The sequence below is a fragment of the Oncorhynchus keta genome, chromosome 29 (genome assembly GCF_023373465.1).
Source record: "Oncorhynchus keta strain PuntledgeMale-10-30-2019 chromosome 29, Oket_V2, whole genome shotgun sequence".
Classification (NCBI taxonomy): Eukaryota; Metazoa; Chordata; class Actinopteri; order Salmoniformes; family Salmonidae; genus Oncorhynchus; species Oncorhynchus keta.
In genome coordinates this window covers 23,387,724-23,411,582 of record NC_068449.1, presented here as the reverse complement: position 1 = coordinate 23,411,582, position 23,859 = coordinate 23,387,724, and the positions used below count along the sequence as shown (strand labels likewise).

The 23,859-nt window shown below is 43.3% G+C and overlaps 1 protein-coding gene across 3 annotated transcripts in view; it reads left to right on the top strand.

Moving 5' to 3' along the window:
• The window catches only part of LOC118362523 (kinectin-like), a 48,142-nt gene extending 26,398 nt beyond the window's left edge, over nt 1-21,744 (top strand). For 2 of the 3 annotated variants that reach the window (XM_035742917.2, XM_052486243.1), the window contains 26 exons: nt 305-401; nt 587-765; nt 1,078-1,146; nt 1,257-1,294; nt 1,451-1,541; nt 1,946-2,014; nt 2,152-2,189; nt 2,433-2,523; nt 2,644-2,712; nt 2,821-2,858; nt 2,971-3,061; nt 3,440-3,549; nt 3,635-3,734; nt 3,834-3,871; nt 4,006-4,096; nt 5,020-5,106; nt 7,404-7,493; nt 12,504-12,623; nt 12,724-12,813; nt 12,908-13,000; nt 13,116-13,184; nt 13,290-13,373; nt 16,348-16,431; nt 17,681-17,770; nt 18,015-18,125; nt 20,736-21,744. In XM_035742917.2, coding sequence (XP_035598810.1) covers nt 305-401; nt 587-765; nt 1,078-1,146; nt 1,257-1,294; nt 1,451-1,541; nt 1,946-2,014; nt 2,152-2,189; nt 2,433-2,523; nt 2,644-2,712; nt 2,821-2,858; nt 2,971-3,061; nt 3,440-3,549; nt 3,635-3,734; nt 3,834-3,871; nt 4,006-4,096; nt 5,020-5,106; nt 7,404-7,493; nt 12,504-12,623; nt 12,724-12,813; nt 12,908-13,000; nt 13,116-13,184; nt 13,290-13,373; nt 16,348-16,431; nt 17,681-17,770; nt 18,015-18,125; nt 20,736-20,765 — 2,157 coding nt within the window. In that variant the 3' untranslated portion in view covers nt 20,766-21,744. The remainder of the gene's footprint in view (nt 1-304; nt 402-586; nt 766-1,077; nt 1,147-1,256; nt 1,295-1,450; nt 1,542-1,945; nt 2,015-2,151; nt 2,190-2,432; nt 2,524-2,643; nt 2,713-2,820; nt 2,859-2,970; nt 3,062-3,439; nt 3,550-3,634; nt 3,735-3,833; nt 3,872-4,005; nt 4,097-5,019; nt 5,107-7,403; nt 7,494-12,503; nt 12,624-12,723; nt 12,814-12,907; nt 13,001-13,115; nt 13,185-13,289; nt 13,374-16,347; nt 16,432-17,680; nt 17,771-18,014; nt 18,126-20,735) is intronic. The other variant, XM_035742918.2, reaches the window with a different exon arrangement.
• Nucleotides 21,745-23,859: the final 2,115 nt, after the last annotated feature.

The following is a 23,859-nucleotide window of genomic DNA, read 5'->3' as shown; positions in this document are numbered from 1 at the left end:
GAATCTCACCTTCATGGTGAGACCTGGACTGTTTAGGGTTTCTCACTGTAACCACGGGAGGGCCTGTGTCCGTCGATCCTAAGGAGGGCTGGGTGGTGTGTCATAGAACAGGGAAGTGGAGAATATGTTGGTTTAGGAAGTGGGGCTGTTTGAAGCTTTGTGCTCAGTATAAACACTGCTTCCCTGCAAAGCACACCCAGGTCAGCCTTTCCTGTGTTTTTCATAACCAATACAGTACAGTGAGAGGTTGTGTCAGTGTATGTACACTGTTAAAATGCTAAATGTTGTGTCCCGTTGTCACCAGGCTCAACTGCAGGATGCTAAGCGGGGTTGGGAGGAGCTCCAGAATTACCTCCACAATGTTAACGCAGAGAGGGAGAAACTTCATGCTGCTAAAGAAGGTGCTCACAGAGTTTCTAGAAACAGACTTCTAAACTCAAGCTAATGAACCTCCCATTGCTAATGAGTAATACTAGTATAATAGTATAAGCCAATTTTGAGCACCATTGTCATGAGCACCACATGTATAAGTGGCTTGTGTTGTATACCCAGTAAGTGATTTTATCTGGTGTGGCTCCTCTCTCAGAGCTGCAGAGCCAGCTGCTGGCGGTGGAGACAGAGATGAGCAACAAGAACAAGGAGATCCAGACGCTGCACAGCAGCCTGACCGACACCATTGTGTCCAAGGACCAGGTGGAGCTGAAGGTGATGCAGCTGCTGGAGGTGTCCCAGCACAGCCTGGCTGAAGACTCAGTGCAGGTCCAGGTAGGGGAACACAGCCCTTATGGTTGTAATGACAGATGTGATGTGTATAACAATAACACATTCTCTAGGATTTACAGTTGACAGTTCTACTTGGATGTTGTGGTTATTGTGCCAGGTGTGGACAGGTCGTCTTTACACTCTCAAACCTTTCAGAAACAAGGGAGAGGGGTAATTAAAAAACTGTGAAATGGCTTGGTTGAGAAACGGGGATAAAACAATAGGCTTATTTTTAAGTATTTTTGTAATATTTATATTTTTTTGCACAAAGATATTCTGGTATGCATTGAAAATAACCTCCTTCGTTCCTGACAGGATCTCCTGAGTGAAAAAAGTGGCCTCAATGCCCAGATTGAGACTCTGCAGGCCCAGTTGAGCTCTCAGGTATGGACGAGCATTGTTCACCCTTTAGTTCATCAACAAGAGTTGATATGTTTCTATTTGTATACCAGTATATGAGTATGTTGTGACTACTGTCTTCCCTCCTCTTTCAGGCCACTACTGTCTCCCACTTTGAAGAGCTGCAGAAGCTGTAAGTGTTTTGCAAGTTTGAAATGAATGCCCACACCTCTTGCACATGTGCTTAGCCTGATCCTTGAATGTCCATTTGTTCTATATAATGTCCTCTCTGACTCTTCTCTCTGTCCTACGGGTTGTGTTGCTGACTCCTGTCATGTGTGGCGTCCAGGCTGGCTGAGAAGGAGCTGCAGAGGAAGAGTCTGGAGGACTCCCTGAATAGTGAGAGGAGCAGTGGCGCCAGCAGGGAAACTAACATGCAGGTACCTACAGTAGTACTGTCTAAACCCCCATTATTACTCCTGCTCTATATATGATGGTCTGTTGACCGGCTGGAATGTGTTGAGCTACAGGAATGCTGCACACAGTACGGTGGGTTGATTTAAAGGGCTTACTGTACATGCAATTTCTGTCTTCGTGAAGCATATTAGCTAATGCAGTAATAAAACAGATATGACATCCCTCTGGGCCGCTTTTGTCCATTTTGCAAAGTGAATTAGCTGGAAAAATTCAATGCTATAAAGATATTATCATACTACTGTAGACCTACATACATACTGTCAACGTAATAGTAAGATGTCTCCTTTATTTGAGATGAATGTTGTTGACTCTGGGCCTCCTGCCCTCACCCTTTTTTCCTTCTATGTTGCTTCTCTGGCCTCCACAGGCCATGCACAATGACAACATGTCACTGAAGGCAGCGCTCCAGAATCTGCAGGCTCAGATTTCTGAACAGGTCAGAAGTGAAACACGCCTGTTTTCTTAGATGGAACTCCTGCTGTGATCTACCAGTCCTTCAGTATGCGCACCCTCTGACACCCTTTCTCTCTCCCTCCTCTCCTTCCTTCTCGCCCTCCTTCTATCCTCATCTAGACTGTTTCTCAGCTGGCCTTGGATCAGTTCCAGAAGAGGTGTGTGTGTGAGAGCATTTTTAAGCAATTTAGAACCTGCCAGAGAGTTGACTGTTCTGCTTCCCATTCTATCTAGTTACATCAAATGTGCACTAATTTTATCCTTATTGCTGGGTAGTTTTACAAGTAGATAAAATGTTGTCGTCTTGCCTCTATTTAGAAACGTGGTATTAATACCACACCTGAAAACAATGCTATGATTGTAACCCTTATAACCCTGTCTTTGTGTTGTGCCCCCTGCAGTGTCCAAGAGAGGGAGGAGAAAATCAAGACTGTGGAGGACCTGCTGAAGATGGGAATGATTGAGGTGGCCAATAAGGAGGAGGAATTGACGGTGAGTAGGGGTCAAGGGTAGGGAATAAGCTTGACCCACCTGACATCACTGTTTTGGTCGTTCTTTAGACAAATATTGTTTTAAGTGTTGTTTAAAATCAAATGGCTTTCTCTGTCACAGACTGTAAGAGAAGAGAATAAGGCTCTGAAACGTGATATGGAGGCATTTATTCTTCAGACTACTGAGCAGGTAAGTACTCACACTGATCTGCTGTGTTTTCATTTTGGATAGTCTCAACCCCGTTCCCTCATTGGATTCTCATGACATTTTGTCCTCTTGTCTTTTCCTACTCTCAAGACATCATCCGATTTGATAATGGAAGGTCTACAGAGCAAGTAAGTCAATGAAAATACCACTTTTTTCTAGCAACTGCTATGAAACCTCTTGCCACATTCATGGACAATTTGTTCTGTGTTTGATACGTTTTGTAATTCTGTGTTTCTCAAGGATCCAAGAGAAAGATGAGCAGATTAAGTCAATGGAGGAGAGCCTACAGGCAGCACAGGCGAGTGGCTCCAGCAATGGGATGACCATTGAGGTGTGTTCATAGTAGTAGTAGTATCTCTCTCTCTCTCTCTCTCTCTCTCTCTCTCTCTCTCTCTCTCTCTCTCTCTCTCTCTCTCTCTCTCTCTCTCTCTCTCTCTCTCTCTCTCTCTCTCTCTCTCTCTCTCTCTCTCTCTCTCTCTCTCTCTCTCTCTCTCTCTCTCTCTCTCTCTCTCTCTCTCTCTCACATACAGCAATGTACTCTGCATTTTGATTCATGTGATTTTGGAATGCCAAACTTGTAACAAATGTAAAATTAAACATTGAATGTAGTGTGTTTTGACTTTGCCCAATGTTAGAGTTTTGGTTCTGGATTGTGCTGTGTCTCCCTGCTGGGTGTTTATGTAAATGTGTGTGTGTATTGTCCCTGCAGTCTCTGGAGCAGCAGGTGGCAGGGCTGCAGTCTGACATGGAGCAGCTGAGACAGAAGCAGGCTGTGGACACCACCAGTGCCAGCGACCAGCTCCTAGAATTACAGACACAGTAAGTCTACTGTACTATCCCTCTACTCTGACCTACTCGACTGCATTGTACTCTGAAAAGATAGACTAACACAGTCTTTGTCCAGGCTTGCTGCTAAGGACCAGGAGATCCAGACACTACAGAGTGAGTTGGAGTCAAGGGCCAAGGAGGTGAGCGACAAGGTGCAGGAACTACAGCAGAAACAGGTGAGGGAAGAGGTGGAAACAGTTGATTGGTGACCTTTATTGGCTGAGAGGGAGAAAAAAGAACGAGAGTTAACTACTTTTATTTTCTTCTTCTCGCAGACCCACACAGAGGCCCCAAGCCTGGAACTGCTGACAGCGTGAGTCACTGTAATACTTCACTGAATTCCCTTCAGTATACAGTAGGTGTTCCTTGGCATGGGGCCACCCAGCAGTGTTGTGATTGGTAGTGGTAGTATTGGTAATGTATGTGTGGTGGTGTTCTGTCCTCCAGGTTGGCAGAGAAGGAGAAGCAGGTGTCTGATCTCCAGGGAGAGCTGGCTAAGCTGAGGGAGTCCTTGGAGCTTCACAGGAACAAGAACAATGTAGGTGTCCTGTCCTGCAGACAGTGCTGCTACTCCCTCAGCCCACACTACCAGCCTACCGTCCACATCTCCAGTCTGGCCCTGTGATACATCTGCAGACCTCATCCTCAATGTGCTCCCCTAAACCACACCCTCTCAGTGATGTCACACTATGCATGCATAATCTCCCTCTACTCCTTTTACAAAGTTGTTAGGTTGCATTTTGTCACAGACTATGAATATTTATTAATCTAATTGAAACTATTCAAGACAATGATACATGTACCATTTACATTTTAGAGCTGTTCATTTGCTATTCTATGCTTATGCTGGCTACGGCTTGCTACAATCAAACAGTACAGTTGTTAGGGCAGTCAGTCTACTCTGCTCTGTCCTTTGCCATGTTTACAAGGACTGTATTTCTGTGTGTCAGGATGCATGTCTGTGCGTGTGAATGCTCTGGGGCTTAACAATGGCCTTGTTTTGCAGAGACAGACAGCTACCTTGTTGACTAGCTCTATGTTATGTGATTTGGCTTTTCCTATCTAGACTCATTGGACTTTTTTGGCAGTGAGTTGCAGCTCTCATTCTTCACGTTATTTCAGTTTGTCTATGCCAAAGACCTCTCTACTGTGTTACTATCAGAGCTGTTTCACTGTTTGTTTTTGACAATACAGTTTAGTGTCTGATCCTTCTAAAGACTCAATCTTTAGATGGCCAACTTATGTTAAGTTGAGCTTACTGGTTTATGGTAAAATGCAGTGAGGATTTTCTTTAAACCTAGACTCCGAAACAGGATAGGACAGGACAGCCGTAAAGAAAAGGAGTCACATTTATTTTTGCTAATGGTTCTCTGTTCATCCCTATATAAATTGTGTTTGTGGGTCACTGCATACTTTTCCCTGAGGCTAAACTGAAAGTGATATCTCTCTGAAACTGACCAGGAGCTTCGGGTGAAAAACTGGAGCGCTATGGAGGCTCTGGCAGCCACCGAGTCCATGCTTCAGGGGAAACTCAGCAAGGCCCTCAAGGTTCGGATCCCACTTCCAGTCTGCTTCACTCTAGATTGAAAATCTGATGCATCCCCAAACAGTTATTGCCATAATCGACCAGTGAGATTACTCCATCATTTCTACATGCTGCTGCATACTCATTTCTCCCCTCCCTCTGCATTCTGGCCCTGAATAATTGGCAGTTTATCTCCATTAATCTATTCCCCTCGGGAATTTCATAAAGAGTCTAATGTATTTTGATGTAGAAAAAACACTGCTCTACTTGAGTTCTGCTTGCTATTCCGCGCTAGAATGCATTGACCTCTTTTAAAGGACACAATCTTTTTTGTTTCATACAGTACAACTATTTATTTTAACTACATCAATTCCAATACAAAGTAAAGAAATATACATTTGAAAATGAGTGTGCAGTGACTGACTCCAGATTTCCTGTAGATGGGCATAATAAGTTTGAGATCCATGGTCTTCATGATGCTCCTCTCGCTCCCTGCCATGTGCTTTCCTCATTTTCTCTCCCAAATCCAGCATGTGTTCCATTCTGCTTTGTGTATATACTGTCATCATTACAGCAATCAGCCTCGAATGAAATTCGATGATAAGATTTTCAAAATAACTGTGGTCTTTCAGAGTTGCCTTTTTGAGAAATTATGTCCAGAATATGTGTAATTAGTCAACATAATTGTTTTGTGTAAAATCATTTTTGGAAACAACAAAACATATACTGAATATCAGTGATTTACTCTACAACAACGGGGGTACTTTAACTCCGTGTGGACACATCTATCAACTTATTGCATGGAACCATTAGAAACCAGACAGCCCCTCAGCTTGACTGCTGTTTATATCCACCCAGTTGTTTCCTAAGGAGTTTTTTTTGTCCTCTTACATTTTTCATTTACAGGAGCAATTGGGATTAAGTGTCTTGCTCAAGGGCGCATCTGCAAATTTATTCCACATAGTCGGCTCAGGTTTCGAACCAGTGACCTTCCGGTACCTGGCCCAATGCGCTTAATTGTCAGTTAATAACAAATTCTTATTTTCAATGCGCTTAACTGCCTCGTTCAGGGGCAGAACGACATATTTGTACCTTGTCATATCAGGGATTCGATCTTGCAACCTTTCGGTTACTAGTCCAACGCTCTAACCACTAGGCTACCTGCCACACCTACCTTTGCTTAACCATATGTATTTAGGGATGCACTAGTAAACCATAGACTAACAGATTGCTCTTACTATAAACAGTTGTGGGGGGTTCAGGGAATTTTTTGCCTAAGCTGTCACCCCCGTTCCTCTACATGTCAATACAGCAGACAGGGCACATAGTGAATTGATTTACCAAGCAGCTGCTCTCGGCCATTTTGGTACAGTAAAAATGTAGGCGTTCCTGGACACCTGTTGCTCAGGAAAGTGCATGCTTGTACACAATCTAAAGCATATGTCGTAGTGTAGAACCTATTCCCCTTACAACACGATGTGTTAATGAGAGGTGAATGTGCCAGCTGTCTGTTACAGGACTCACTCCATCGGAGGGTAGAGGGGTTATACATGACATCGCTCTCCTTCTGAGAGTTTCAAGCCTTGTGCGGCTAATGTGCTTAACGGCACCAACATTGTGGTTTTTGTTTGCGGGTTCCTGATAACAGAAGTATGTGTGGTGCTCTATGGATGTCTGTCTCTGGACAGAATGTTAGATACTCAGGGGAATTACTGTGCTGCAACTATATGAACACAAGTGACTTTGATGCTCCTCCTTGAGAGGATAAACATCTGAAATAATTGAACCTGTGTAGGGTGAGGTCTAAAGCTTGAGGAACTTGTCTTGTGGTTGTGTGTGGCTGCTGAACAGTGGGGCGTATGAATACTTGCTTGGAGCGCACACTAAATAATTAAGCCATTGTAAATGTTAGCAGTTTGTTCACTGGAGTGTCATGGAGAGGGAGATGTGCTGGTCAGAGGCTATGCTCCTGTATGTACTCTGAGATGGGAGGAGTGAAACCAAGCAAGCAGAGGTAGTGACTTGAGGTTGGATGTTTGCCTGCAGAGCTATTCAGCTAACTACTGTACAGGTTCCCCAATTGTGTGTGTGTGTGTGTGTGTGTGTGTGTGTGTGTGTGTGTGTGTGTGTGTGTGTGTGTGTGTGTGTGTGTGTGTGTGTGTGTGTGTGTGTGTGTGTGTGTGTGTGTGTGTGTGTGTGTGTGTGTGTGTGTGTGTGTGTGTGTGTGTGTGTGTGTGTGTGTGTGTGTGTGTGTGTGTTCCCTGAGTGCAGTCCATGTTGAATGTCCTCTCTTCTCTTTCATCCTCCTTTACCTCTTCAGGAGAACCAGACAGCCTTGGAGATAGCCCAGGCAGAATGTCGAGGTGTTCTGCACAGACTGCTTCCGAACGTGCCTCTGCCCACTGAACGGGTAAGTGCTCACATAATATAATCTAGATATTGTATATACAGTACCAGACAGAAGTTTGGACACACCTACTCATTCAAGGGTTTTTCTTTATTTTTACTATTTTCTACATTGAGAATAATAGTGAAGACATCAAAACTATTAAATAACAATAATTTAGTAACCAAAAAAGTGTTAAACAAATCAAAATATATATGAGATTCTTCAAAGTTGCCACCCTTTGCCTTGATGACAGCTTTGCACACTCTTGACATTCTCTCAACCAGCTTCACGAGGTAGTCACCAGGAATGCATTTCAATTAACAGGTGTGTCTTATTAAAAGTTAATTTGTGGAATTTCTTTCCTTCTTTTGAGCCAATCAGTTGTGCTGTGACAAGGTAGGGGTGGTATATAGAAGTTAGCCCTATTTGGTAAAATAACAAGTCCAAATTAAGGCAAGAACAGCTCAAATAAGCAAAGAGAAACGACAGTCAATCTGGAAAATTTCAAGAACTTTGAAAGTTTCTTCAAGTGCAGTTGCTAAAACCATCAAGCACTATGATGGAACTGGCTCTCATGAGGACTGCCACAGGAAAGGAAGACCCAGAGTTACCTCTGCTGCAGAGGATAAGTTCATCAGAGTTACCAGCCTCAGAAATTGGCAACTAATTGCACCTCAGAGTTCAAGTAACAGACACATCTCAACATCAACTGTTCAGAGGAGACTGCGTGCATCAGGCCTTCATGGTCAAATTTCTGCAAAGAAACCACTACTGACGGACACCAATAAGAAGAAGGCTTGCTTGTGCCAAGAAACACAAGCAATGGACATTAGACCAGTGGAAATCTGTCCTTTGGTCTGATGAGTCCAAATTTGAGATTTTTGGTTCCAACCGCTGTGTCTTTGTGAGATACAGAGTAGGTGAACGGATGATCTCCGCATGTGTGGTTCCCTCAGTGGAGGAGGAGGTGTGGGGGTGCTTTGCTGGTGACACTATCAGTGATTTATTTTGAATTCAAGGCACACTTAACCAGCATGGCTACCGCATCATTCTGCAGCGATACGCCATCCCATCTGGTTTGCGCTTAGTGGGACAATCCATTTGTTTTTCATCATAACAATGACCCAGAACACACCTCCAGGCTGTGTAAGGGCTAGTTGACCAAGAAGGAGTGTTGGAGTGCACCATCATGACCATGACCTGGCCTCCACAATCACCCAACTTCTACCCAATTGAGAAGGTTTGAGATGAGTTGGACCGCAGAGTGGAGAAAAAGCAGCCAACAAGTGCTCAGCATATGTGGGAACACCTTCAAGACTGTTGGAAAAGTATTCCAGGTGAAGCTGGTTGAGAGAATGCCAAGAGTGTGCAAAGCTGTCATTCAGGCAAAGGGTGGCTACTTTGAAGAATCTCAAATATAAAATATATTTTGATTTGTTTAACACTTTTTTGGTTACTACGTGATTCCATATGTGTTAATTCACAGTTTTGATGTCTTCACTATTATTCTGCACTATAGTAAAAATGAATAAAACCCCTTAATGAGTAGGCTGAAGATGGCGCCGAAGAACATGGCTGACGTTTTACATTCTCCCAAACAATTGTGCTATTTTGTTAGTTTTTTGCACTTTGTGTAACTTGTTTTTTAACTTATTGTGAACATAATGTTGCTGCTACCGTCTCTTATGACCGAAAATATATTCTGGACATCAGAACAGCGATTACTCACCGCGGACTGGAAGAAACCTTTTCCTTTAACGAGTCTGACGAGAGGGATACCCTGCTTTCACTGGATCAGGCCCAGATCCCGCCTTTTGTGTGAAGAAAAGGCACAGGAAAAGGGGCCGCGGATCGGGCAGCCTTCTGAGAATCGGTAGGCGAGCGAGTAAACTCCCACTGCCATCCATTCTTCTTGCTAATGTGCAATCATTGGAAAATAATTGATGACCTACGATTAAGATTATCCTACTAATGGGACAATAAAAACTGTAACATCTTATGTTCCACTGAGACGTGGCTGGACGACGATATGGACAATATAGAGGTAGTGGGATTTTCCATGCACCGGCAGAACAGAGACGCTACCTCTGGTAAGACGAGGGGTGGGGGTGTGTGTCTATTCGTCAATAACTGGTGTGTGATGTCTAATATTAAAGAAGTCTCGAGGTATTGCTCGCCTGAGGTAGAGTATCTTATGATAAGCTGTAGACCACACTATCTACCAAGAGAGTTCTCATCTATATTATTCGTAGCCGTCTATTTACCACCACAAAACGAAGCTGGCACTAAGATCGCTCTCAATCAACTCTATAAGGACATAAGCAAAGAAGAAAATGCTCACCCAGAAGCTGCGCTCATAGTGGCCGGGGACTTTAATACAGGAAAACTTAAATCAGTTTTACCTAATTTTTTACCAGCATGCAACCAGAGAAAAAAATCCTAGACCACCTTTACTCCACACACAGAGATGCATACAAAGCTCTCCCACGCCCTCCATTTGGCAAATGTGACCATAATTCTATTCTCCTGATTCCTGCTAACAAGCGAAAACTAAAGCAGGAAGTACCAGTGGAAGTGGTCAGATGACACGGATGCTACACTACAGGACTGTTATGCTAGCACAGACTGGAATATGTTCCAGGATTCATCCAATGGCATTGAGGTGTACACAACCACAGTCATCGGCTTCATCAATAAGTGCATCGATGACGTTGTCCCCACAGTGACCGTACGTACATATCCCAACCAGAAGCCATGGATTACAGGCAACATCCGCATCGAGCTAAAGGCTAGAGCTGCCGCTTTCAAGGAGCGGGAGACGAATCCAGCAGGAGACTTCCAGACTAATCCAGACGCTTAAGAAATCCTGCTATTCCCTCAGACGAACCATCAAACAAGCGAAGCGTCAATACATGATTAAGATTGAATCGTACTACACTGGCGCTGACGCTTGTCGGATGTGGCAGGGCTTGAAAACTGTTAGGGACTACAAAGGGAAACCCAGACGCAAGCTCCCCGTGACGCGAAGCCTACTTGACAAGCTAAATGCCTTTTTATGCTCGCTTTGAGGCAAGCAACACTGAAGCATGTACGAGAGAACACCAGCTGTTCTGGATGACTGTGATAACGCTCTCAGGAGCCGATGTGAACAAAACCTTGAAACAGGTCAACATTCACAAAGCTGCTGGGCCAGACGGATTACCAGGACGTGTACTCAAAGCATGTATGGACCAACTGTCAAGTGTCTTCACTGACATTGTCAACCTCTCACTGACCGAGTCTGTAATACCTACATGTTTCAAACAGACCACCATAGTCCCTGTGCCCAAAGAAGCGAAGGTAACCTGCCTTAATGATTACCACCCCGTGGCACTCACATCGGTAGCCATGAAGTGCTTTGAGAAGCTGGTCATGGCTCACATCAACAGCATCCTCCCGGACACCCTAGACCCACTCGAATTAGCATACCGCCCCAACAGATCCACAGATGACGCAATCTCAATTGCAATCCACACTGCCCTTTCTCACCTGGACAAATGGAACACCTACGTGAGAATGCTGTTCATTGACTATAGCTCAGAGTTCCACACCATAGTGCCCACAAAGCTCATCACTAAGCTAAGGACTCTTGGACTAAACACCTCCCTCTGCAACTGGATCCTGGACTTCCTGACAGGCTGCCCCCAGGTGGTAAGAGTAGGCAACAACACGTCTGCCACGCTGATACTTAACACTGGGGGTGCGTACTTTGTCCCTTCCTGTACTCCCTGTTCACCCACGACTGTGTGGCTAAACACAATTCCAACACCATCATTAAGTTTGCTGACAAAAGCACAGTGGTAGGCCTGATCACCAAAAACAATAAGACGGCCTATAGGGAGGAGGTTAGAGAACTGGCAGTGTGGTGCCAGGACAACAACCTCTCCCTCAATGTGAGCAAGACAAAGGAGCTGATCGTGGACTACAGGAAAAGGCGGGCTGAACAGGCCCCCATTTAACATCGACGGGACTGTAGTGGAGCGGGTTGAGAGTTAAGTTCCTTGGTGTCCACACCACCAACAAACTATAATGGTCCAAACATACCAAGATAGTTGTGAGAGAGCACAACAAAACCTTTTCCCCCTCAGTAAACTGAAAAGATTTAGCATGGGACCTTAGATCCTTAAAAGGTTCTACAGCTGCACCATCGAGAGCATCCTGGCCGGTTGCATCACTGCCTGGTATGGCACTGCTCGGCATCTGACAGTAAGGCGCTACAGAGGGTAGTGCGAACGGCCCAGTACATCACTGGGGCCAAGCTTCCTGCCATCCAGGACCTATATAATAGGTGGTGTCAGAAGAAAGCCCATAAAATTGACAGAGACTCCAGTCACCCAAGTTATAGACTGTTTTCTATGCTACCGCACGGCAAGCGGTACCGGAGCATCAAGTCTAGGACAAAAAAAGCTCCTCTCAACAGCTTCTACCCCAAGGCATAAGACTGCTGAACAATTAATTAAATCGCCACCGGACAATTTCCATTGACCCCCCCCCATTGTTTATTATCTATGCATAGTCACTTCACCCCCACCTACATGTACAAATTACCTCAACTAACCTGTACCCCCGCACACTGACTCGGTACCGGTGCCCCCTCTATATAGCCTCGTTATTGTGTTTTATTATTACTTTTTACTTTAGTCTACATGTTAAATATTCTTCAACTGCACTGTTGGTTAAGGGCTTGTAAGTAAGCATTTCGCAGTAAAGTCTAGACTTGTTGTTTTTAGTGCATGTGACAAAGTTTGATTTGTGTAACTTTTGACTGGATGTGTGTGTGTGTGTATGTGTGTGTGTGTGTGTGTGTGTGTGTGTGTAATTTAGCAGACGTATATGGGTGGTCTCTGGAATTGAACCCACCATACACCCATTGCAAGTGCCATGCTGTACCAACTGAACTACAGAGGACCATATGATGTGATATTAAATTATAAGTTCATCTTTTCCACATATCCTATAGTTTTGTATCTTTTCTACTGTGTTCTCTCTCAGAACCACCAGGAGTGGCTGCAGAGGTTTGAGACTGCAGTGAAAGAGGCCCCGGCAGCAGAGCCCAACCCTGCCCCTGAAGCAGCACCTGAACCTGCTCCAGAGGGCTCAGAGGACACCAAGGTGACGGCACAGCCTTTACTGTTTCTTTAAAAATAGTTGTGTTTTCAAATGTCTGAGAACTGAGGTGAAAATAAGTGTAACCCGGGCTGTTCCTTACCAGGTGTTGGCTGATAAGCTGAAGGAATCTGAAGAGGCCCAGAAGGTTCTACAGAAAGATTGTGAGACGTACAAGAAAGTGTTGGCTGAGACGGTGAGGTGATGCTCTATCAGTGTCCTGTAGATAACTCTATAAAGGCGTCATGAGGTCTTTTAAACTAACCTGTAATACTTTCTACTGTCCACAGGAGGGCATCCTTCAACGTCTCCAGAGCAGTGTGGAGAAGGAGGAGTCTCGATGGAAGGTGAAGCTGGATCTGTCACAGACAGAGCTGAAAGAGGTGAACACTGAAGACCATTCAATCAAACTGAATTTGTATTTATATTGCCCTTTTAACCACTATATAATTGGTATGTGTGGTGCTTATGGTCACTCTCCTGCCCTCTCTTTCCTAGATGAGTGTGAAAGTTGCAGCACTGGAGCAGGATGTAGACAGACTGAGTGACGTCGGAGAGTTGGACAACGTCAGTCCAGTTACACACTTAACACATCTCTCAGCAATTGTATTAGGAACTTTACATCACTTGACTCACTAAATGTAAGTGATTTTTCATTTTGTTCTTTCATAGTTGATAAGAGACAAGCAGCACCTTGAGTCTGCGCTGGAGAGAGCAGAGCGTGAGAGCGCCACCTATGTGACAGAGGTCAGAGAGGTGAGCTGACTAGACTTCCTGTCATCTACCAGTCATACTCGGTCATGTCATAGTGGTTATTCATCTATGTCGTCATAGATCTAGTCATTCGCCTCTGCATTGTTTGTGGGTGGCTTTGTACTGTATGTTTATGGTGCATGTCTCTGTGTTTACTGTTTGTGGTATCCACCAGTGTTTGTTCATGCAACAATTAGACATTACATTCACAGTTCACACACCACACAGTTCATTCTGGTATATTCTGTTGTAGAATTTGGTTGAGAGGGTTTACACACTTTACACAGTAACCTACAGACTGAGTCTGCCCCGTTGTTGTTAAAACATTGGCGTCACTGCAGTTACACAGAATAAAAACATTGTCAGCCAGCTGCATTCATTCATATCACCACACAATTCCTCCATGGTTTGAGAATGTGTTTTATGCAGATGCTGTAGAGCATTGATTCAATGTAGAAAAACCAACCAAACACCTTGATGCTATAGGCTTGTACACTCACCATAGCAGCCGATCGACCATCCCGTTCCCCTGCTTCAGCTGTGTAGCATTCTGTCCCCTGGCTCCTCCGATCCCAGAGCTGCCTGTTACAGTCGAATGAAAAGGTTTGGGCACCCCTCTGAGGCTGCATAATAATTTACTCTGTCCTCACAGAAAATTATCACAGTGGCATGCCATTCATTTTCTAATAAAAGCTGAGTACTGGGGTATTGTCCAGACAAAGATTTTTAGTGTAGCAATATTAAGTTGTATGAAATTAAATCAGATGTGAAAAATAGGCTATGCAAAAATGTGGGCACCCTTGTCATTCTGTTGATTTGAATACCTGTAACTACTTAGCACTGATTAATTGGAACACACAATTGGTTTGGTGAGCTCATTAAGCCTTGAACTTCATAGACAAGTGCATCCAATCATGAGAAAAGGTACTTAATAAGGTGGCCAATTGCACGTTGTTGTTCTCTTTGACTCTCCTCTGAAGAGTGGCAACATGGGGGCCTCAAAACAACTCTCAAACTGAAAACAAAGATTGTTCAACATTATGGTTTAGAGGAAGGCTACAAAAAGCTATCGCTGAGATTTAAGCTGTCAGTGTCCACTGTGAGGAACACAGTGAGGAAATGGAAGACCACAGGCACAGTTCTTGTTAAGGCCAGAAGTGGCAGGCCAAGTAAAATATCAGAGAGACAAAGGCGAAGGATGGTGAGAACGGTCAGAAACAGCCCACAGACCACCTCCAAAGACCTACAACATCATCCTGCTGCAGATGGTATCACTGTGCATCGTTCAACAATTCAGCACACTTTGCACAAGGAGAAGCTGTATGGGAGAGTGATGCGGAAGAAGCCTTTTCTGCACACACGCCACAAACAGAGTCGCTTGAGGTATGCAAACGCACATTTGGACAAACCAGCTTCATGTTGGAATAAGGTGCTGTGGACTGATGAAACAAAGATTGAGTTACTTGGTCATAACAAGGGACGTTATGTATGGCGGCAAAAGAACACAGCGTTCCAAGAAAAACACTTGCTACCCACAGTAAAATATGGTGGGGATTCCATCATGCTGTGGGGCTGTGTGGCCAGTGCCGGTACTGGGAATCTTGTTAAAGTTGAGGGTCGCATGGATTCCACTCAATATCAGTAGATTCTTGGGAATAATGTTGAAGAATCAGTCACAAAGTTGAAGTTACGCCGGGGCTGGATATTTCAACAAGACAACGACCCAAAACACTGCTCAAAATCTACCCGGGCATTTATGCAGAGGAACAAGTACAATGTTCTGGAATGGCCATCCCAGTCCCCAGACCTGAATATCATTGAGAATCTGTGGGATGTTTTGAAGCGGGCTGTCCATGCTCGGCAACCATAAAACCTAACTGAACTGGAGATGTTTTCTAAGGAGGAATGGTCCAAAATACCTTCATCCAGAATCCAGACACTCCTTAGAGGCTATGGGAAGCGTCTAGAGGCTGTTATTTTAACAAAAGGAGGCTCTATTAAATATTTATGTGATTTTTCTATTGGGTGCCCAAATGTATGGACCTGTCTAATTTTGTTTTGATGCATATTGCAAATGTTCTGTTAATCCAATAAACCTAATTTCACTACTGAAATATTACTGTGTCCATCACCACCTGCCTGGGGAATACAGGGTTCTCTTTGTCCTCTGGGAGTCAGTACATCAATCTACAACCTATGGATACAGTAGTGATGTAAGCTCAAATGCAACATGGGCTAAACTGTTTTTATATGCAAGAGGCATGCATAAGGTGTGTTTTCTTTGCTTTTTAGGAGCCAGTATTTTCTTAGTGTAATGTTAGACTGGAGTATTAGTATCATAGGTTATAGATGATGGACCACTTTTACTCAGTGAGAGGACAGACTAACACACACTACTGTTTCCACTCGGCACACTATCTACTCTTCCATCACTTCTACTAACAGGCTCATAGTGGCTTACTGCTACTCCTGCACAATGAGCTTTTCCATGTCGGCCATCTTTGGGGATACATTCTATGCCTTCAACTGCACACGCTTTCATCATTCATCTGCCTCCACACACAGTTGAAACATGTTCAATGTCTGTCTGGTTGTCTTGTTTGTCTCTTGTCTTGCCACCCTCTGTCTGTGAACATCTTCAATGATAATTAAAGCATCTCTGCTGGTTTTTCATTGATAATACGACTTTTAATATCTTTATCAGTCTCTAGCTAATCATTGAATAGCTAGTTTAGTAGAGACATAACTGACATCAGAGTTGCCATAAGTAGCTATCTATACATGTCTCAATCATTCTAAAAGCCAATTGAAACTAGTTTTGGTGTATGTAAAATCGTCTAATTTGTCTTGGTAGAAATATTTGAATACCACCTCGGTGTTTATGCAAATTCCCCCCTCCAAACAGTTTGAGATCAGATTTCACCAGGAGTGGGGCTGTGATTGTCATTTATCTCATCGCTGGTGTTTTCGCTTGCAGCTGAAGACCCAGCTGACTGAGACTCTGTCAAAACTGGAGACCGAGGAGAGTGAGAGGCAGAAGGTGGCTGGAGATCTCTATAAGGTAAGACGGCCCCTTGTCCCTTAGGATTGGACTACCTTTAGTTTGTTTGGATTTACATTACTGTTAGAGAAACTATTAGTCACCAGTCCAAGTCTAGAAAGAAGCAACTTACTCAAGGAGCTGAGGATGTTAGCGGTTAGCCGCCGAAAAAAACATTTGACCGGTAATGCTTATTGGTCTATAGGGCCATTTGCATAATTGTGCTGTATTAAATTGGCGAGTGTGTATTTTCGTTAGTCGCCATGCATCTTATTTATCACAAGTGCACAACACTGAACTGCAGAGCAAACTTGATGGCTCTTATACAGAAGCAGTCAGGCAAAATGAGGAGCTGAATTTGGTAAGCCTTGCTCACCCAAATAGGTAGAGCTCTCATAACCTGTCCCTACTACACCAGTTTGAGGAGCGGAATAGCCTACCACATGTCAGACGGCGTGAGAGTAGCTCCTTAAAAAGTCTGTAAGCTACTGGAATGAAACCTGCTTTTGTAAGCTCAGTCATTGCACAACAAATAACAATTCTAAATGCAGTCACCTGTTAACTTCGGTGGCCACGAATTAAAGGAGCTATTTTTATTCCTCCATCACAACTCGTAATTAAAGCGCGCCTCCAATTTGTCATTCAGTTGTATAGGCTATAGCCTGCCTAGCGTTGACTACCAGCAGGTCACCCACCACTTTGCAATGGGAGCTTGAGGCAGTGGAATTGTTTGAAACCTGAATTGTTTTAGTTCACTTCAAATAATGAGGCATGTCTTACCTTGCTTCAAAGTAGCCTTGCGAAAATCCATCTGTAGAAACGTGAAGGCAAATATTTTACAAAGGCTTGCTATTGCATTGCATGTTTCTATTAAGTGCTTAATGAAAAATGTCCTGCGCATGCATAGTACCAGAGAGGAAGAGGCAAAGGGAGAGGTTTCACTCTCCACAAAATCCGTCCAAAATAAGCCTAATACGTTTCTATGGGCTTATTTTGGGACTAAGCTTGTCTCCTGCCTTGGGTCGACTCTCATTGTTAGTGCGGAAACATAAGCATCTCATCATTATATACAGATCTCTAATAATATTTTTTGTTAACCGGTTAATGAGGGTCAGTTAGTCGGCAGCAAAATTGACCGAAATGTGCATCCCTACTAGGAGATAAATACACACTGAGCATTTGAATACGTGGAAGAGTTGAACACAATTATAATACCTGAAATGTAAGCTTAAATGTTTCTGGTAATTTCCCCCACCCTGCTCCACCTCAGGCCCAGCAGTCTCTGGATCTGATCCAGGAGGAGTTCTGCAAAGAGACCGGCCAGGGTGACCTGATAGAGAACAGCAACCTCTCATCACACGTAAGACTCACTGGACGGGGAACTGTGGCTATATATTAAAGACAGTCCGTTGCACATATTATCTAGGTAGTGTATATTCATGGTCAAAACAAAGGTATCTAGCTACGAAGAGTTCTAATATTGATAATTATTAGATGTAGTTGTGTATTAAATGTAACCAGTCTTTAAATAGGGGTAGTTTTATTGACAAGTTATATTGAAAGTGACTACAGGGTAGTAACCAACCTGCCACTGTGTCCCTCAGGAGGAGATTGACAGGAAGGAGAAGAAGACTGCAGGGCTGAACCAAACTGTGAGGGAACTGCAGCAGCTGCTACAGGCTGTCAACCGGCAACTCACCAAGAGACAGGAGGCGGTACGACGTATTTATTATGGATCCGCATTTAGATAATACAGCCATCAACAGAAGGCTTTAAAATATAGAAAAGGACATTTACTGAAGTAAATGTGTGCGCTTGCTACTCTTGCAGAATTTATGGTTGTGAAGTGGTAGTGACAGCAGTAGTAATGATAGTAATATGGTTTTCATAGGCTGTGGGTTAGTTATAGTGACCTATTTTGGGGTGGTTTGTAGTTGTGTAGTTATTATAGTGGGATATATACAATGCATTCGGAAAGTATTCAGACCCCTCGACTTTTCCCACATTTTGTAACGTTACAGCCTTATTCTCAAATGGGTTAAATAAAAACATTTCATCATCAATCTACACTGTAATGACAAAGTGAAAACAGGTTTTTAGATTTTTTTTTTTGAAAATGTATTATAATTTATTTTTTTTAACAGATACCTTATTTACAGTATTCAGACCCTTTGCTATGAGAAAGTGAGCTCAGGTGCATTATGTTTCCATTGATTATCCTTGAGACGTTTCTACAACTTGATTGGAGTCCACCTGTGGTAAGTTAAATTGATTGGACATGATTTGGAAAGGCCTGTCTATATAAGGTCCCACAGTTGACAGTGCATGTCAGAGCAAAAACCAAGCCATGAGGTCGAAGGAATTGTCCGTATGTAATGGTTTTCTAGGTGTGGTGAAGGAGAGTCGGACCAAAATGCAGCGTGTAGATTGCGATCCATGTTTAATGGAAAAAACATACGTAAACACGAATCAATACAAAACACTACAAAAACAATAAACGTAACGAAAACCGAAAACAGCCTATACTTGTGTCAACTAACACAGAAGAAGGACATCAGGACACTAAGGACAATCACCCACGACAAACTCAAAGAATATGGCTGCCTAAATATGGTTCCCAATCAGAGACAACGATAAACACCTGCCTCTGATTGAGAACCACTCCAGACAGCAATAGACTTTGCTAGATCACCCCACAAGCTATAATCCCAATACATACACACCAAAACCCCAAGACAAAACACACCACAATACAAAAACCCCATGCCACACCCTGGCCTGACCCAATACATGAAGATAAACATAAAATACTTCGACCAGGGCGTGACACCGTAGAACTCCAAGACAGTATTGTGTTGAGGCACAGATCTGGGGAAGGGTACCAAAACATTTCTGCAGCATTGAAGGTCCCCAAAAACACAGTGGCCTCAATCATTCTTAAATGGAAGAAGTTTGGAACTACCAAGACTCTAACTAGAGCTGGCCACCCAGCCAAACTGAGCTATCAGGGGAGAAGGACCTTGGTCAGGGAGGTGACCATGAACCCGATGGTCACTCTGACAGAGCTCCAGACTTCCTTTATGGACAACCATCTCTGGAGCAAAGTACAGAGAGATCCTTGATGAAAACCTGCTCCAGAGCGCTCAGAACCTCAGACTGGGGCAAAGGTTCACCTTCATCAGGACAACGACCCTTAGTAGACAGCCAAGACAACGCATGAGTGGCTTCGGGACAAGTCTCTGAATGTCCTTGAGTGGCCCAGCCAGAGCCCGGACTTGAACCCGATCAAAGATCTCTGGAGAGACCTGAAAATAGCTGTGCAGTGACGCTCCCCATCCAACCTGACAGAGCTTAAGAGGATCTGCAGAGAAGAATGGGAGAAACTCCCCAAATACAGGTGTGCCAAGCTTGTAGCGTCATACCCAAGAAGACTCAAGGCTGTGGTCACTGCCAAAGATGCTTCAACAAAGTACTGAGTAAAGGGTTTGAATACTTATGTAAATGTGCAATTTATTAGTATTTATTTTTTTACTTTAAAAATAAAAATGTTGCTTTTTCATTATGGGGTATTGTGTGTAGATTGATGAGATCATTTTTGTTTTAATCCATTTTTAGAAGAAAGCTGTAATGTAACAAAATGTTGAAAATGTGAAAGGGTATGAATCATTTCTGGATGCACTGTAATTGGCTAGTATAGTAGGCTACAGTGAGTACTATAGCATCATCATAAGCCATAGATTGTGTTTTCAAGATCTCAAAATGTTTTAGTTTGAACATTCTAAAAGTTGTGTCAGTGATTTCAGTTTATAATGTTGAATCCAGCATTCCACCGTTGAAATGAATGGGGATACAACAATCTTTATAGTTTCTGAATGGTTGCAAGAAGCTGGGTTGTAGCCATCTAAGTTGAGTCAGTCTGCACATTTCAACGTTGGTTTGGTGTTTGTGGCTTTAACGGTTCAAGAGCAATGGCAGATCCAAATCCTTTCCATTGAAGCCCATGGATCTTTTATGAACATTTTAAAATGGTTACAGTTCAAAAAGCAGAAATGGATGAAATCTAGGCACGGTGCAAAGTTTTACCATTCAGTCTATGGCTGTTGAAATACATAGGAATTTATGCAAATATGGATGTAGTGTAAAAAGTACAAGTAGTATCAATGTTTTCAGGTAGCAGGAGGAGAATAATAATAAGTATGAACAGTTTCTAAAATTGTGCTTGGTTTTCAGCAAGCACATCTGTTAAATCGGGTTGTAACTGGCAAGCAAGTCTTTCTCGTAACACACAAAGAGGTCTTAAACTGTGCTTCCTTTTTTTCTCTCAGGAATCGGACAAAGACTCGCCTGAAGTATAGGGAGGGGAGGATGGACACTCCCAATCTTACTACAAAGACCACCCCCAACCTCCCCACCACCTCTCCTATCATGGCCTCTCCTCTCCTGTCACACTCCTCTCTTTCCCCTCACCTGTACTGTAGGCAGCCACTTGCTGATCCTCTGTCACTGCCTGCCACTGACCTGTAACCTCTGACCTCCAGCTGCTCCTCCTCAGCAGGGTCAGGGAGAGACTTCGCTGGGCCCCAGAGGAGAGGGGCTCCCTCACGCTACACACACACTCCGGACACCAAACCAGACCTTACTACTCCAAAGTCCCACCACATTCCTCATGATCCTTACAGTAGCACAGCCAGTGCTAAAGACATCCTACACATGTCAGACTGTGGCATCTCCCCCCGTTTACCCCCTTTTTTCAATGGAAATCTTTGAATACAGATTAGTTTTTTTCTCTGTTAGTTTTCTTTGTCCAGAGGGTGATGAAGTGGATTCCTACTTCATTAAATTAACTTTGGTTCTCTTTCCTTTTTTTTAAAGTTAAAAATGAAAAATGTATTGTTAAAAAAGTAACTGTTAGGACCTGCTGACATTACACTACAATTGTTGATCTCCTTTGCTGACAGCTCACAAACTGTAAATGTGCATTGATCCATGAATACATAGGTACTGTATATGCATACTTTGGCTGAGGTATTTTGGAGGGGGCAAGGGCATGAGGGAGGGTCCCAGCATGTCAGACGGGTCACTAAGTAACTAACCATGGAGGAAGTCTAAGTGCAGAGCCAGTAGGAGGGAGGCTGTGACCCATCCTCGCTGTGGGAGCAGTAGGACAGGTCTACAGAATAGAGGTTTTAATCCTACTGTAACTACTTTAGGAAGAGGTGTCCCATATCATCTGTAATCAACACTCGCTATATTGTTGCTAATTTCATTAACATGGAATATTTCTTTTTTTTTGTAACAGGTGACAGTTAATTAAAGGGATGCTTGATAAATCTGCTCGCTGTCCTGTGTTTAGTTCTGCTTCTCTTGACTGCACTTCCTTTGCCATACCACCGTGGGGCACCAATGTCCTTATCCCTTTATTTGTATGTTAAAATGTTGTCTATCCTGCACATACAAAATCAACCCCTTAACACATCTAGACACCACCTCCAAATGTAGTGTACTACTTTGCCTTCTAGAGGCTTGAGTGAAGTGTTTGTTTTTTGCTTTCACTTATCTGATACTTTCAGACCTATGAAGAGCCATCAGTCTAGAAGTAAACGGGCTGCGGCTAGGGGTTGACTTTTGGGCTGGATGATCTTGTATCTCTGCAATGTGCCATTCAATTAGATTAGACCCTGACTTACTACAAATAAAAGGTAAGGCCATTCCCTCAGCTCTGATGACAAACGTGCTACGGGCTGCATGACTGACTAATAAGCAGAATAATGTTACGCTGTTCTCCCCTTTCAAGACAAACATCTTACTGTCATGTGGTGGGTGTAATTTTAGTTATGTGCTCTTTGTATGAGGGAGATATATTAACCTGAAGACGTGGTGCACCGGTCAAAGGCAGTGAGGGAGGACCGCCCTTCCCAAATGGAACAGTAATCTGCACCACGCGGTCATGTTGTCTATGGTGCGTTGTCCAGAAACATCTCTTTTCCATAAAATATATTTTTGAATTCATTGGGAAGGTAGGTAAAGCATTTATTTCAAAAGCAATCACTTTTGCATGTGAAAACAGAATCCTACACCTCACTTTTGTTTTGTGTTGAGGTTCTAACCTCACTCTTGCGAAACATTGTGCAACATTGATTCATCATGTTTACTGAAAGGAGGTATGTATGGCTGTTGTGTGGCTGTCATAATGGCTCACCAAGGACTGCCCCCTCCTGTCATACTTTACAACTGGAAATTACATGAGGTTTGTCACTGTGGTAGATGTACAAGCAGTGGATCTGTGAATGACGTCCAAGTTTTACCTCCCATTCCCAAAGAAATTCAACATATTTGACGTGGGGAAGAGCTAAAAGATCTTAAAGAATTGTCTGTGGGGAGTGAGTGTTTGTCTCCAACTTCTTTATATTAGCTTAGATGGAGAGGAAATACCAGTTCCAAGGGATTGACATTCGGTGTGTGAGACAGATATAGGAACATGGCGCTGACAGAGGGCTGCCTCGCTTCTAGTCCTTAGGAAACTTTTCAGTGTTTTCTTTTTTTATGTATTATTTCTTACATTGTTAGCCCAGAAAATCTTAAGTGTTATTACTTACAGCCGGGAAGAACTATTGGATATCAGAGCGACGTCAACTTACCAGCACTACAATTCTATACTATCAATTGCATCTTAGCCTATGCCACTCTAACATTGCTTATCCATATATTTATATATACTTATTCCATTAATTACTTAGATTTGTGTGCATTAGGTATTTGTTGTGGAATTGTTAGATATTACTTGTTAGATCATTTGCTGCACTGTCGGAACTAGAAGCACAAGCATTTCGCTACACTCCTAATAACATCTGCTAACCATGTGTATGTGCAGTCATTGCTCTGCTCTTGTTGTTGTCTGTAAATCTGCATGTGGTCCTTCAGGACTGTAGAGGAGCAACAAAGAGTAACAAGACAACTTTTGTACATTAAGGGGTCAGGGGAGAAAGCAGCACAGGATCAGCACATTCCAAACATTCTCCCACACTGTCATGCTGTAGTCAGCTGATTGTGGGCCTGTCATGGAGACCAAGCTAGCGACAAACAGGCACCACACCATAACCTCAGCATACCCCTCTATACACTGATATGATACAGGCGAGGCCTTTTCTATGGTACATCAGTGCCTCTGTCAAACCCCTTATCAGATGTATGCAACCTGTGGAATAAACACAGTTGATTAACTTTCCTACACTGCAGATCTCCAGGAATCCAGTCACTAGATTTCTCCAGTGTTGGGGAAGCTACTCTGAAAATATTGTTTGCCAAACTACCAATTACTTCACACTGGAAGAAGTTTAGCTACACTAAAGCTACCCTAAAGAAAAATATAGTTTACTTAACTAAAGTTACTTTGAAAAAGTAGTTCACTACATCCAAACTACTTATCATATATAAACATTATCACATCTA